This window comes from Eurytemora carolleeae, unplaced genomic scaffold (genome assembly GCF_000591075.1).
Source record: "Eurytemora carolleeae unplaced genomic scaffold, Eaff_2.0 scaffold546, whole genome shotgun sequence".
NCBI lineage: Eukaryota > Metazoa > Arthropoda > Copepoda > Calanoida > Temoridae > Eurytemora > Eurytemora carolleeae.
This window is the reverse complement of record NW_019396717.1, coordinates 47,851-62,995: the sequence shown is the minus strand read 5'-3', so window position 1 is coordinate 62,995 and position 15,145 is coordinate 47,851. Positions and strand designations below refer to the sequence as shown.

At 32.5% G+C, this 15,145-nt stretch overlaps 1 protein-coding gene across 1 annotated transcript; it reads right to left on the bottom strand.

Annotated features, from left to right (window-relative positions):
* LOC111707737 (uncharacterized) lies at positions 1-14,932 on the bottom strand. Its single transcript, XM_023480874.1, has 11 exons — positions 14,792-14,932; positions 11,867-11,936; positions 8,951-9,039; positions 7,633-7,716; positions 6,867-7,158; positions 4,647-4,711; positions 3,591-3,682; positions 3,008-3,108; positions 2,357-2,450; positions 1,613-1,758; positions 1-147 (listed from the first exon to the last, which is right to left on the bottom strand). Exons 1-11 carry the CDS (start codon positions 14,911-14,913, stop codon positions 28-30), a joined length of 1,275 nt encoding a protein of 424 aa, XP_023336642.1. The 5' UTR covers positions 14,914-14,932; the 3' UTR covers positions 1-27.
* Positions 14,933-15,145: the final 213 nt, after the last annotated feature.

Here is a 15,145-nt window from a genome sequence, read left to right as displayed (position 1 = left end):
GGACACCCTGTATAAAGATAAAGTGTTTTAACCTGAACTATTTGAGTTCTTGATTGTTGTAAGTGTGATGTTGGTTTTAGGTAGAGTTGTTGGTGTAGTTGCAGCAGGAGTAGGTGATGTTGCAGTTGATTCACTTCGTGTCACATTCTAATAATCATTTTAATTATTCAATGAGAAACAGAAACTGTGGAATAAATGTCGGTTTTGCTGTATTTAAATTCAATATTTATAAATTGATTTGTTTTGGTTTTTATAATTTGCATTTTTTGGAATTGATGTTAAATATTTTTAAAAATGTGCAGGACGCATTATTATAAATACTCCAGTTTCAAATTTCATAATTAAAAAGAAGATGAGTAGATTTCCACTGTATTTGGTGCTCACTGTATGAAAGCATGAATATGAAAGATAACAAAATGATTAAATGAGGTTTAAACTCCTAAATTTGATAGAAAAAAATATCAAAAGAGAAAAGTCGAATGTAAAATAAATTCGCCATTGTCGAATGTCGTGTGTATTTAGATCAACCTTAGTTGGTCCAACACTATTCATTTGTTATAATATAAATATATGTGTGTGTGCAACCATGCTTTGTTATTCCACTCAATCTTGGATTTTTAATACTGAATTCTTTTTAAGTCTATACTATTCTTAAAAATCTAAATTAAATTGCTAAAAGTTTCCTGTTCTCTCTTCTTGCGCTCCTAATTTTTCAAGGGGGGGGGGGGAGGAAGGACTCGATCCCTTCAGTTTTCCAGGGAAGGGGACGTCTCCTAAATTTTCTAGGAGGTTGGCGTCCCCCTTAAGTCACATCTGGCAATACTTCATCATTCATTAAAGGTTCTGAGAAAACTTCAAGATACAAAACTTCCCCATACATTGTACTCCGAAAGCGTAATATGTTAGATGTTTGTACTGTATGAATTGGCCAGAATCTCTTTATCTTTACATCCTTTATCAAAAACTGTCCTAATCGTACACTAAGGCTAATATACACGGCCAGGTAGCTAAGTTCCAGAACCCCCTTCCCCTGTTTTTTTGGTTTTAAAACCTTTTTCACTGGGAGGTCATTTTTGGCTTACAACTTCAAAACCGAGAGCTTCTCAAAAAAGCTATTTAAAAAAGAATATATTAGAATATTGCAAACTAAATTACAGGGTGTTCTTTTGGTTTTATTCTGAATTTAAAATCTTGTTTTTTGGGTTTTTTTAAAATTGAAAATTAAAAAAATACCCCAATTTTAAAGTTACTTCAAATATAACATATGTTTTGAAAACAGGGAATCCTCAGGAAAGCGCAGGAAAAGACAGGACGACATTTAGTTTAAGAATAAAGGCACTTAAAAAAACTCACCCGGTGAAAATTGACCTTCTCGTCACTAACGGGTCAAGATAATGCAAAATCAAATAATTTTCTTTTGCCTACAAAAGGTAGTAGTAATATACAATATTGATGTGTCCGAGCTATCCTACAAAATGTATAAAGCCGATAATAAGATTTTAAGGTTTTCTGAACACTATTTTTCTCCTTTACTCAAAGAGATTTAAGACTTTTTTAATCAAGCACATATCTACTGAGGAGCCATTTATCATGAAGACTGAACAAACTGCACCTGCACTGTGTTGTTGTTACTCCAGTAGTTAAATGGGCTATTGTAGGCGGGTCTTTTCTGTCCCACCCCAACCGTTGATTGTCTGGAGCTAGGGGTGGGCTTCGGTGTTATATCTTTCACATCATACCAGTTAACAGTACTTGAATCTAAATAGTTTAATTTCTTAAAAAATCTTTATTTGTTTTACATCAAAATTATAATTAATTACAAGATAAAGAATTTTATTCGGATAGGTTTTCAGCTTCTCAAGGTTTCAGCAAAACTACATAATATCGCATTCGCTTCTATTATTTTTCCTAGTTTCTTGTTCATTTCTAAGACAAATTCTAACATTTTGTTTTTTGATGTTTTCTTTCTTATCTTCTGTCTCTTAACCCTCCGCCCCCCTCTGTTTTCATTCTTTACAAGGTGAAGAATATATTAAGAAAGATATGTATATTTATTATCTATTTAAACTTGTAATAAATTAAATAACGCCAAACTTGAAGAAATGGTACACTTACTTTTTGTCGTACCACCCCCCCCCCCCCTATTTACAGATGCCTATGAAAAATTCACAACGATATTTTTTAATCCTTTTTAATGATACCTAAATGAAGAAAAACATAAAATTGCCAATACTGATAAATAAATTCAGTTTCCTTAATTTTGCTTAATTTTTTCGTAATTTCCCTTAATTTTGCTGAATTTTGCTTAATTTCCTTAATTTCTCTAAAATCAAAAAATTATTAATCTTAATTGTACCTTGCATGTGCAGGGTTAGATATCCTTTGTTTTTATGAAGGATATCGACAAGAATGTCGGCTTCTTTCTTCAGCAGGAATATTGCGGGGAAATTCTAGATAAAGACAAAAAGTTTAAACATTTTACAACTGTTAAAATAAATTTCATTGAACAGCATACAGTAGGGTTTGCCACGAAAAGGAAAAATCGTTTCGCAAAATTTTTCCCCTTTTTTCGCAGTTAGTTCGTTCGCAAAAAATGCGAATATTTTTTTCCTCGCAAAATTTCACTTCCATCTGTTTAGCGAAAAAATGCGAAATTTTCGCGAAAAAATAAATGCAAACATTTCGCTAAAAAATGCGAAAAAATCGGAATTTGAAAAAAAAAGAAATTTTTTTTGCGAAAATTTATCAAAATAGACAAAATACAGCTCCAACATTTTCGCATTTTTCGCTTCATTCATTTTCGCGAAAAATGCAAAATTTCACGAACAATTTTGCGAAATACGAACGTAAATTTTCGTATTTTTTTGCGAAACGTTTTGTTCGCTGCAAACCCTAGCGTACAGTAAATTATACAACTAATTAAACATCGTACAGTGAGGTGTACAGTGCATTTAACAGTGTACAGCAAAATGGAAAATGTACAATTAAAATTTAAATAATTGAATACCTTGAATTTTTCCTTCTGAGCTCCTTTGATATACGCTACCGAGGTATCCCCCACATTATCAAGGATAACCATTCCATCAAAACCAACATTCACTGCGTTTTCTAAACATTAAAAACAAATAAACTGACAAATTGATTTGTAAATCGAACAATAAACCGATTAATCAATCGGCAGATCAATAATCTTATCGATAATTAAAAAAACAAAATTGTACAAAACTAATGCAATATATGAAAAGTAGGATAAAGACTCAATGGAAAGAGATTGAAGTTTGTTAAGTTATTTATTGATTAATATATTATTATGGATATCAGAGTGTAAGCAGAGAGAAAACAATCCTGTACAGAGTACAGGCTGTACTGTACAGCTAGTGTATACTATCATCTATTTTATAAAAATGTTTAAAAATGAATTCTTTCTAGATAACTGTTTATAGCTGAAAAATGTAAAAAATCTAATTGACTGATAAATAGTGATGAAAAAACTAATTTTAATCAGTGATTTAAATGATTAAGTGCTAATCATCAAACAATCAATGAATCAACCAATTTAGATTAAATAAACCTGTTTGCTAATGAATCACCTGCTTTAGTGCTAAACAAGCAAAGACCTCTCTTCACAATTCCGATTAGTTTAGATTCAGGTTTTTCCTTCTTCAGCTCATCTAACTTTTTCCTAGAATCATTAGTTGTCATTAGTCATTCGTCTAAAACTTAGCATCTTCTAAACTTCTAGAACTTCTAGATCTTCTAGAAAAAGAGAAGCTGTCAATTGAAAAAGCTTCTCTTTAATTCCTTTAAAACTTGTAATTCGGAAAAAGCTTGTTAACAATAAAATTTAAATAAATAAGTAGTCTTCAATATATTGATATAATCGCCTACCACCGAAGATAAAAAGTGATTGCATTGAGGTTTGTGCAGGTGGTATTTGCTAGGCTAATATCCCTGTTGCAATCTCTGTTAGTCTGTATCTCTGTCCGTCTGTCTGTTTGTTTGTCCGATCATAACTCGGAAATCCCTGGACCGATTTGCCTCAAATTTGGGAATGTTCTAAGCTTGGTTTTGAGATTATAAATTGGCCGGGGGATTTTAGAGGCTAAAAAAATCAATTTTTTTCCACGGGCAACGCCGGACCCTCCAGTTAGTTTATATAATAAAACAAGACATTTATATTTATGTTGCCTATAGCCGGCCAAACGGCTGGACCAAATGGACTGACATTTTTGTGGACACTCACGGGTTGCCGGGGTATGTTAAAAAAAAAAGATTTATTTTTTTAAATTTTTTATTTTTATTTTTTTACATAGCAACGCCGGGCTTTCCAGCTTGTATATATATATAAAGTTGTAATCTTTCTTTGTCTGTCTGTTTCTCCGTTTGTTTGTATGCACGATCATAACTCATTAACCCCTTGACCGATTTGCTTACAATTTTTATTTTATTATTATTTTATTTTGATTGATTTTTTATGATCTTAGTTTGGTTTTGAGATACTAAATTGAGTGGGTCCAGTTGTGTAGGGAAAAATAGCTATGATCGTTATTTATGACCAAATGCGGGTAAACAGTTGGAATAAATATGAGTACCCTGGGCAACGCTGGGTTCTCAAATTAGCATTGTATAGTATTGTATATTTTTACCTAATATCAGCTAGTCTTTGGCTGCATAGATCTGCAGGTTCAAATACTACAGCTTTACCAACAAACTGAAAAAAGTACAAAAGGTTAAAATATATAAGCTGGAGAATACATTTAATTTCTCTATAGCAGAGTTTACGTCGCTGATGACATTCTTGATTTTAATGTCAGACAAAATATTCGAAAATGGTGATAAATAAATTGAATTTATAACACAAACTTAAATTTTCTATATCCTTAGACTATTAAATACCACATTTTCGAAAACCCAATTCAATGGGACAGTATATAAAGTATTATTAGTTACTCCGTCACTCGATCGAAAGTATAGAATTGTAGTATTTACTCTCAAACCCCATATTTTCTAATCCCTATATCTTTGCAACCTATACTGGTGTAAAGCTTTCATAGTTCAAACTTAGATTATTTGATCTAATTCATAGTTTTAAATGTCTAAGGTATACGACATTGGGTTTCAAAGATACGTGGGAATTAGAAAATCAAAGATTGTGACAAAGACTCAATTCCTTTTTATTTTGAACCAAATTGAGAGCTGTAACGTCATAAAGAGAGTTTTTGTATACTTCCAAAAAATGTTGCTTTTGTTTTTTGGGACACTCTGTAGGTGCTTAAATTACAGTTTAAAGATTAGTTTACCAATTTGGAAAATCTTAAATGCTTTGCCTTTTGTTATATTCAAGCCTAACTGAGTATTTTAAAGAAATTATCTTTATTGCACCTAGTGTATGCACTATGCACAAAACCGGTTAAAACCAGTGAGTAAATCGTTTATCATTTTATATCCGGAATATACAGGCTCAAGATTGATCAAATATATTCGGAATATACAGGTTAAAGATTGATCAAATATATCCGGAATATACAGGCTTAAGATTGATCAAATATATCCGGAATATACAGGCTCAAGATTGATAAAATATATTCGGAATATACAGGTTTAAGATTGATCAAATATATCCGGAATATACAGGCTCAAGGTTGATCAAATATATCCGGAATATACAGGCTCAATATTGATCAAATATATTATGAATATACAGGCTCAAGATTTATCAAATATATCCGGAATATACAGGTTCAAGGTTGATTAAATATATCCGGAATATACAGGCTCAATATTGATCAAATATATCCGGAATATACAGGTTCAAGATTGATCGAATATATCCGGAATATACAGGTTCAAGGTTGATCAAATATATTCGTAATATACAGGCTCAAGATTGATCAAATATATTCGGAATATACAGGTTTAAGATTGATCAAATATATCCGGAATATACAGGCTCAAGGTTGATCAAATATATCCGGAATATACAGGTTTAAGATTGATCAAATATATCCGGAATATACACTATACAGGTTTAAGATTGATCAAAGATACTGTTCTTTATTTTTTAATGATCTCAACTTCCGTTTTTTTTCAATATTTTTGCTTATTTTTTAACAGAAATTACGCAAAGGGTTAAAGTCAGTGCGCAAAGATTCAGCCTGCTTATAAAAGTCTCATCAATATTTAAGACAGGGTCGACTTTGAAGTGTCGCAACACGCAATGGGCTTTGAGTTTACTGCTCTTTCTCACTTATGCTTTCCTTTATCCCTTTACATGTAAATATTAGCACTTGTTGTTAGATTTGGCCTTTAAAAAGTAATTGGGAAAATTCTCCTCGATTTTTGCTAGATATCTTGAGACCTTTCAATCACAGTGAGTGAGGGCCTTATTTTATTAACATCTTTTCCCCATAATAGTTTTCCGTGTTTGCTGTTTATTGTATTGTACTTTTGTATCAGGCCATGTATTTTGAGTACTAGTTTTCGACGAATATTGAATTAAAGATGAAAATATGATAAGAAATATTCCGAATGGAATACAAACTGGATGTACTTGGTTATTCATTTAGTTTATGGATAGCGATGGATATCGTTATACGAACGAACGAAATTTTTGTAAACAAACATTTCAAAAATTATGGTGAAGGATAGTGTGGTTCGAAAAAAAGCGAATACTAGAACGTTCAGAGAAATGAAAAACTATCGTTTTTAAATCTATAGCGCCGCGACACTTCTTTAGGAAAGGGAAGAACAAAGTTGAAATTTCGTGTACAGTTTTCTGGTTCTCAATGTACACCCTCTAAATTTCTAAATAAAACATTGCTCGTAACAATAAAAATGAGCGTATTAGGCAGTTATCTTATTTTTACCGATTTGTTGTGACTGATAACCAGACCAAAGTTTGCTGGTATTCCCGCTAGGATGGTTTTATAGTTATCCTGTTTCTCAGAACCATGCTCAACAATAACAACTGGATAACTTTTGTTCTCCAGTCCCAGGTTCATGGTCCTGGAGTTCCGTTGAACGTCTGCTGAATCTAGTTCTAGTAGTTCACTGTCCAGCTCATTGTACTGGTCCTTGTTATAGTTTCTCATCAACTTCATGCGGTCCTTGATCAAGCTCTCCTTCTCATGAGTGCAGTACTTCGTCCCGGATACATAACTTAAAAATATTCAATATATTTATGGATATGTATATATATATATATATATACAATATAAATATATATTCAATATATATAATATATATTTATATATATAGAATAATCTCTGTTTGTGTGTCCAATCATTACTCAGAAACCCTTAAACCGATTAATCTGTTAATTCTGTAGAACCTACGAGAATGTTCTTAGCTTGGTTTAAAAGTTTTCATTTGAATAGATTGACTCTTTTAAAAAAAAAATTTGTTTCCAGATAAAGCTGGGTGCCTGAGCTAGTGTATAATATGTTAAGTTTATATCTCAAATTTATCATTACTGGCCATAACATATCATGGATTTCTAGCACAAAGATAATTTAGAAAATAGCGGTAATTTGACAGAAAACGACATTGGTTCCGTTTTTTGCTTTTAAACTTAAACAAATTTGCAGATTTTATAATTGAAAAATTAAATCTCAATTTTTATTCAAATTGTACCTGTCTGGAGCTCCAAGTTTAGTATTGGTTGTGGATTTAAGATGACAGGATCCTCTCCGCGTATCCAGAGAGAAATATTTACATCTAAAAACAAAAATAAATATAATAAAACCAATTATTTGAATTAACTACACGGTACCCTTTAAACCTATATTTGATAGATAATGTGGAAGATATTTTCGATTTTCTGGGCTGAAAGGTTATACTTCCAAAAATTTCCTCGATTGCTACTTAAACAGAAATCCGCATGTTACTTAATAGATCAAATCAAAAAATAATCAGTTTTCAAAGAAAAACGGACGAATTTATCCCTATGCCCTGCAACAGCTGATTACCACGTGCTTGATATGTCTTTGTCTCTATATGTCTTTAAACAAAGGACGAAACCCAAAATAATGATTAAAAGCAAAGATTAAATCTGTAAACCCAGAAACAAGAACTTGTCTAGAAGCGTCATCACACGACTCATCTAAAGTATAGAACAAAGGGCGGGGAATAAGAAAGAGTTAAGTATATATTCAGTTGTAACCAGAAAACTGAAGCATGGTTGTCGTCATTACTTTTTCTGTAGATTATGATATTCGTCTTTAATTTAAAATTTTCTATCTGATTTGTTATCAAAATGTTCAGAAATTAAATCCTTAGGGACCTTTCCTATCATCATTAAATGATAGAAAGAAGAAAACGATGTTTACTCTCCTTTCAGTTTTTACTACTATGTATAGGTGGAAAATACAAAAAGAATGAGACTAATAACGACATAAAATTCATTAACTATAATGTATCAAGATTGATTCGGTCTTTGGCCTTTAATATAAAGCCTGAAATGCAATACTTCATGTCATGGGAACTTTTGGTTGGATACTTACAATCACGATCCCTTGATCTCGATATTCACTGTGGGCTATTTGAAATAGGAACATATGACAGTTAAGACATCTTATCTGTATTTGATGGTTTTAGACAAAAAGTTTTACCAGTGCTTTAGAATATATTGATTAGGTAAAATGGGTCTGTGTAAACTACGCAATGTATTTCATGTTGATGTTAGGTACTTTCCCTTAAACATTTTCCCAAGCAGCACCTTTCCAATGGTATTTTTCCATATGGCCACTTCTTAGCCGCAGCGCTTAACCCCTGCCTTTATCCTAGTCGTAGCGCTCGGCCCTCATTTAGCCCTGTGGCGCATCGGAAGGCCTAACCTTACCTTTGGGAAGTTTCTACTTGGGAAATGGCACACTTGGGAAGTTACCACTTGGGAAGTTACCACTTGGGAAAGTGCCTTTTTGGATATACAGAACAACACGATAAATGTTACCTTGTATCTTTCTGACAAAATATCCGACATTCCTCTAGTTTACTGGTTCTATGAACTGATATTACTGTAGAGGAATACAGAACTCCAACCTAGAATATTTAGGATTTGAAAGATTAAAACATTTAAAGGGACTGTACGTGTAATTTCATTTGATCCTCTATGCAAAGATGGCAATGCCCGATTTACAAGGGCACCATTGAAACTTTAATCTGATCAAAAATATTGAAGGAAATGTTTGTTTTCTGACTCAAAAAGTGTTTATTTCTGTGTGTTTCTCCATAGCTTTCATTTTCTCATAGAAAACCGCAAAGGAAAATAAAGAGTTTAAAGAAACAAAAACAATGATATCTAACAACGCATCAGACAACGCATTTATGGGTACTGTTGTGAATGAAGGTCTAATGACGAAGAGCCACTTAAAATAACGTTTAGAGTCCTTTTAAGAAGACATCAACTTTTTTATCTGTCACATGCATGTCAACCTCTTTGGGTATGTAGGAAAAGTCAGAAAATTTCAACAGCCTCAGACCAATACTTTTTGAGTTATGTAAAAAAAACTACAGGGGGGGTCAAATTGACACCCCCCCCCCAGCAGGAATAGAGTTAAAGTTAGAGGTTTAATTTTTTTTTAATTAGCAGGCCTTGAGAAGTTGGACTATAGGACCATGGTATCACCCTCCCCCATCTCAACTCTAAGGACAAAATCATATGGGGGGGGGGACATATTCATAGTATAAAAATAGCCCAATCGGAATAGGGTTAAAGGGATGATACAGATAAGGTAAACTCCAAATAAACACGATAATTAAAAGAAACTTTAAAGACTTCGATAGGCACTTTAAAACATAGGTCTTTGAAACATTTCTGTATGAAAAAGGTGCAAATTTAAAAAGAAGATTATTTTTAAAACTATTGCAGAATTTAGGTCAGAATGTTATAAAACTGCTTTAATTAAAAAAGAAAAATTCGTTTTAAAAGATCTTCCAATCCCATTAGTATTTTTTAATTAGTTGTTCCTAGAGTGATAATAAACTTGTTTTATTTATGTTTATATTTAATATATTATATATATCTAAATTTGCGCCTGCACCCACCCCCCCCGTTCCCTCGTCATGCCACCTACAAAAAGTCAGGCAGGGCGTAGAAGTGCCCATATCTGGCGCCCCCCCCCCCAAGCCTTCTCCGCCGGCGACGCCCAAGAACTTACTGGAATTTTGTCCTGTCTCTATGTCAAACAATTGCACAGATAATATAGGGCTAATCAAAAAATAGGAGACCGTAAAGATTCTTAAATTACTTTCTTTAAAAAGCTTAATCAATGATTTGACAAAAGATTAATCAATGATTTGACAAAATATTAATCAATGATTTGACAAAGGATTAATCAATGATTTGACAAAGGATTAATCAATGATTTGACAAAGGATTAATCAATGATTTGACAAAAGATTAATCAATGATTTGACAAAGGATTATTCAATGATTTGACAAAATAAAATTAATTATTTGACAAAGGATTAAACAATGATTTTACAAAGGATTACATAAAGGACTTTGCCAATCTGATTTTCTAATCCCTAGATCTTGTAAACCAAATCAAGTTACTTGAAATTACCCCACATTTTTTGGGAAATTGAAAGTTTGGGATTAGTCAATTTCAAAAAATGGTTATAACAAATTTGATGAGTAGCTGCTTTTGAGTAAAAGTTTACAGTAAAAGTTACTAAATACACTCAAAATATTTTTTATTTTAAAAATAGTCGGTTTTCTTTTATTTTGGGATTGCAAAGCTTCGTAAATAAATCTTTTATTTAAAGGGAGTGTTCGAGAAAAAATGAAAGGGGGTATTGGCATAAGGCAAAGAAAGCTCTTTTGATCGCTACTAATCTTACTTTTATCTGTTGCGTCTATATGGAGAAAATTGTTAAAATCGACTTGTACTGAATAACGTAGCATCCACCCAAATTGAGAAAATTGCAATCCAGGACTCGGATTGTAAAAAAATCAATTTAATATCAAGCAAATCATTTAGATATTGCAACCTTTGGTCATCGATTATTTTTCGACGCGTTCGCATATAGTTGATATTTCATAATATTTTGTATTTGTTTTATGTACAATGCACTTTAAACGCCGATTAGTTTGTCCACCAAATCGTTGTTTAAGTGCATTGTATATATAAGAGAAGTAAGACACATTATGGAAAATTAACTATACACAAATGTGGCGAAAAATAATCTTTGACTATGGGTTGTAATATCTGAATGGTTTGTTTGAAATTTAATTGATTTTTTTTACGATCCGAGTCGTGGATTGCAACTTTCATAAATTGGGTGGATTCTACGTTATTCAGCATGAATCGTTTTTAACAATTTTCTCCTTATATACGCAACAGATAGAATTAAGATTAGTAGCGATCAAAAGCTCTTTTTTTTGCCGTATGCCAATACTCCCTTTCATTTTTCGCAAACACTCCCTTTAAAAATTTACATGTTTGGCTAATGGTGGAGATAATGTTGTTTTTTTTATCAATAAATGGATAATTTTTAGTTGCACCCTCAGTAAAAGTAACTAACGGATTTATGCAGAAAAGACAAGGAAGGAAAAGGAAAACAATATCTTTCTCAGACAAAGGTTAAACGGAATAGAGGGACATTTGAAATTTAGTTGACAGTCCCTTTAAAAGATATGTAAATTCAACTGTCATCTTTAAATCTTGAATTTTGTCTAATTATTTCCAACGGACATTTTCCCTTGAGGAAAATTTAATAGTTTTTTTTAAAGGAACTCATCTATTGAGAAATTACAAAATGGTGGTCAAATTACATCCTCTTTAATTATCAAGATAAAAGTAAGTGGAATGTTTTCAAAAAACTTTTAAAATTTTTTTAGAAAAAATATATGTTTGATACTAACCTCAGAACATTCTGCACATTCTTCTTTTTTTTCAGTGTCCCTTATCAAATCCCCCGTATATCCACACATCCTGGATATATTATTATATTAAACCTAACCTAATCAAAACAAAATCCCAATCAAAATCATCATTAATATTCATATTCCCATCTTAAAAGATTTGCTTTATAACCATAGTACATCCTTCACTCCTAACCGAGAATATTTGTTGAACAGCCTGTATTCGAACAGGAGCTAATTGTTCTGCTCTAGCAACCAAAACTCCTTTTAACCTCAAGCATCAACATTTCTTCCGCCCTTACTTTATTAATTTCTTCCGCCCTTACTTTATTCATTTCTTCCTCCCTTACTTTATTCATATCTTCTGCCCTTACTTTATTAATTTCTTCCTCCCTTACTATGTCTTCCTCCCTTACTTTATTCAATTCTTCCGCTAATTGTTCTGCTCTAGCAACCAAAACTCCTTTTAACCTCAAGCATCAACATTTCTTCCGCCCTTACTTTATTAATTTCTTCCGCCCTTACTTTATTCATTTCTTCCTCCCTTACTTTCTTCATATCTTCTGCCCTTACTTTATTCATTTCTTCCTCCCTTACTTTATTCATTTAATTTTATTTCTCTTATTTGATTAATTCCGCTACGATGGTCTCAATAAAACCTATGTGAAATAGGAAGACTATATTCGTATTTTTTGTTGTTGCTGTAACTGTCTTTTCTTTCTTTCTTCAGCTTTTCTTTCATTTTCCAAGATTGTCCATATTGTTCCCGGTCACTTAACTGTGTTAAAGGGACTGTAAGCGTAATTTCAAGTGACTTTCAATTGAAAGGTGGCAATACCGGATTCACCCTTGAAAGTTTTACCTGAGCTGGGAACTTAAGAACGGATAAACTTTAATCCTGACTTCTTGATCCGAATATCCACTGTGGAAACTTTTCATTTTGTCCTAATCCACTCTTTTTCTCTCTCCTTGGATATCCGTTAATTGTTTTCTCCAATGAGAATATTTCTGTTCTCTCATTGGTTGCCCGCTTTTCTCTGATTGGCTGCTACAGTTTCTCAGATGATTAAATATTAATATGAATTTTATCGTTTTTCATACACTTTTAAGATAATCTTGCAAGATTAGGTTAATCTTGAGATTATCAAAAAGAGAGGATCAAGGATCAAGAGGAGAACAAGCATTATTTAATCTCGAGATTAAGAAAAAGAGTGGATCAAGCATTACTCCCGATATCCACCATTCAAAAGTTCCCAGCTCTGATCAATTATGAGTAAGATGATGTCCTTTTTTCCTGTTTAGAAATGCGCAAGTCACTTTTGTAGAAACCCCCAAAAACAAAATACACAGTTTTGAAAATTAATGAATATTTATATCTAATTCATACTTGAAGAGAGACAAGCTTTTAAAGATACCATTGTGAATCGAGCAATGTCATCTTTGTGTAGATTGATGGTCATTTGAAATGACGCTTACAGTCCCTTTAAACAGCCATTCACTTTCCAGCGTTTTTTTGTTATCTTTTTATGTTTCATGAATATCTTTTCCTTCCTTGCCTACTTTTCAGTTTCTTTGTATTTCTTTAAGATTCCTTCCAAACAATGCATAAATACATTTGATTGTTTTAGTTCTGAAATATTTTTTTTTAGCTTTATCTAGATTATTCCCTTGTTTTGTTTTAAAGGGACTAAGATGTCTATTCACAATAAACAGTATATCCTCTTAACCTTCGTTGGGGCAAAACCTATGCAGAAATCCTAACATTGATATTATTCATTTTCTAGGGATAAAAAGAAAATAAGAGTTTAATACTTGTCCCGCATAAAAAACCACGATATTGTGGCTCAAATACCAGTTTAAAAGGTACAGTTGTGAATCGGGCATGGGATCACTTGAAAATATAATCTTATAATCATTTATTTTATTTTTAATGAAAAAGAGAGAGAGAGTATTGGAGAGAGTGTGAACTAGAAACTGTAGGACGGATAAGGTTGGAAGAATTAAAACTATTTATTCATAAACCGGAACCAATTCTTTATCCTTTATATCCATCCCGTTCATGGCATCCATTCCATCCTTTCTATCCATCCCAATCATCCCATCCATCTAATCCTTTACATACATTCCATTCATCCCAACCATTCCATCCTTTATATACATTCCATTCATCCCATCCATTCCATCTTTTCTATCCATCCCGTTCATTCCATTCATTCCATCCTTTATTTACATCCCTTTCCTCCCATCTATTCCATCCTTAACATCCAACTAGTTCATCCTATCTATTTCATCTTTGATATCCATCTCGTTCATGTCATCAATTGAATTCTGTATATCCATCCTGTTCATCCCATCTATTCCATCCTTTATATTTATCCCGTTCATGTCATCCATTCCATCCTTTCTATCCATCCCATTTATGTCATCCATTCCATCCTTTATATATATCCCTTTCATCCCATCCATTCCATCCTTTATTTACATCCCTTTCATCCCATCCAGTCCATCCTTTATATCCATCCCATTTATCCCAGCCATTCCATCCTTTCTATACCTCCCGTTCATCCCACACATTCCATTATTTGTATCAATCCCTTTCTTCCAAACCAATCCATCCTTAAGACACATTTTCTCTATCCGTCCTTTCTCTTACTTATCATCAATCCTATTTTAGCCTTTCTTTATATTCCATTCCATTCTTTCATTACACCCCATTCATCCTCCCATTCCATTCTTTTCATTCATCATATTCTTTCCATTCATTACATTTTTCTTATTCTTTCGATTCATCACATTCATCCCATTCTTTCCATTCTTCCTATTCTTTCGTTCCATCTTTTCTTAAATATCTTTTTGTATAAGTATACCTTTCTCTTCTGTCTATTCATTTATTTTCATCCTTTCCATTTTTCCTATTTCACCAACCTGTTTTTTTGTCCCGATCTTCCCATGGATGATGCATGAGTAGAAGGAGAGGAGCTGAGTAGGATGAGTATATGGGTATACAGGAGAAAGGGGAAACTATTTAATAGGGAGATCCCACACATCTTTTAACTTCATTCACATCTGAAATAAATTACATTTTTAACTCTTTGTCCATTTTAATCACACTATTTGGTTATCTGTTCCTTCACTTTTGTACGAAGCTAAAAATTGTCTATGATAACAAGAATATTGTTTTCATAAATGCCACCTCGCCAAAAAGAATTAAGATGCTGTATTTTAACTGGTCGCCACAAACTTTAATCTTCCTATCCTTATATTTTTACAACCTGATAT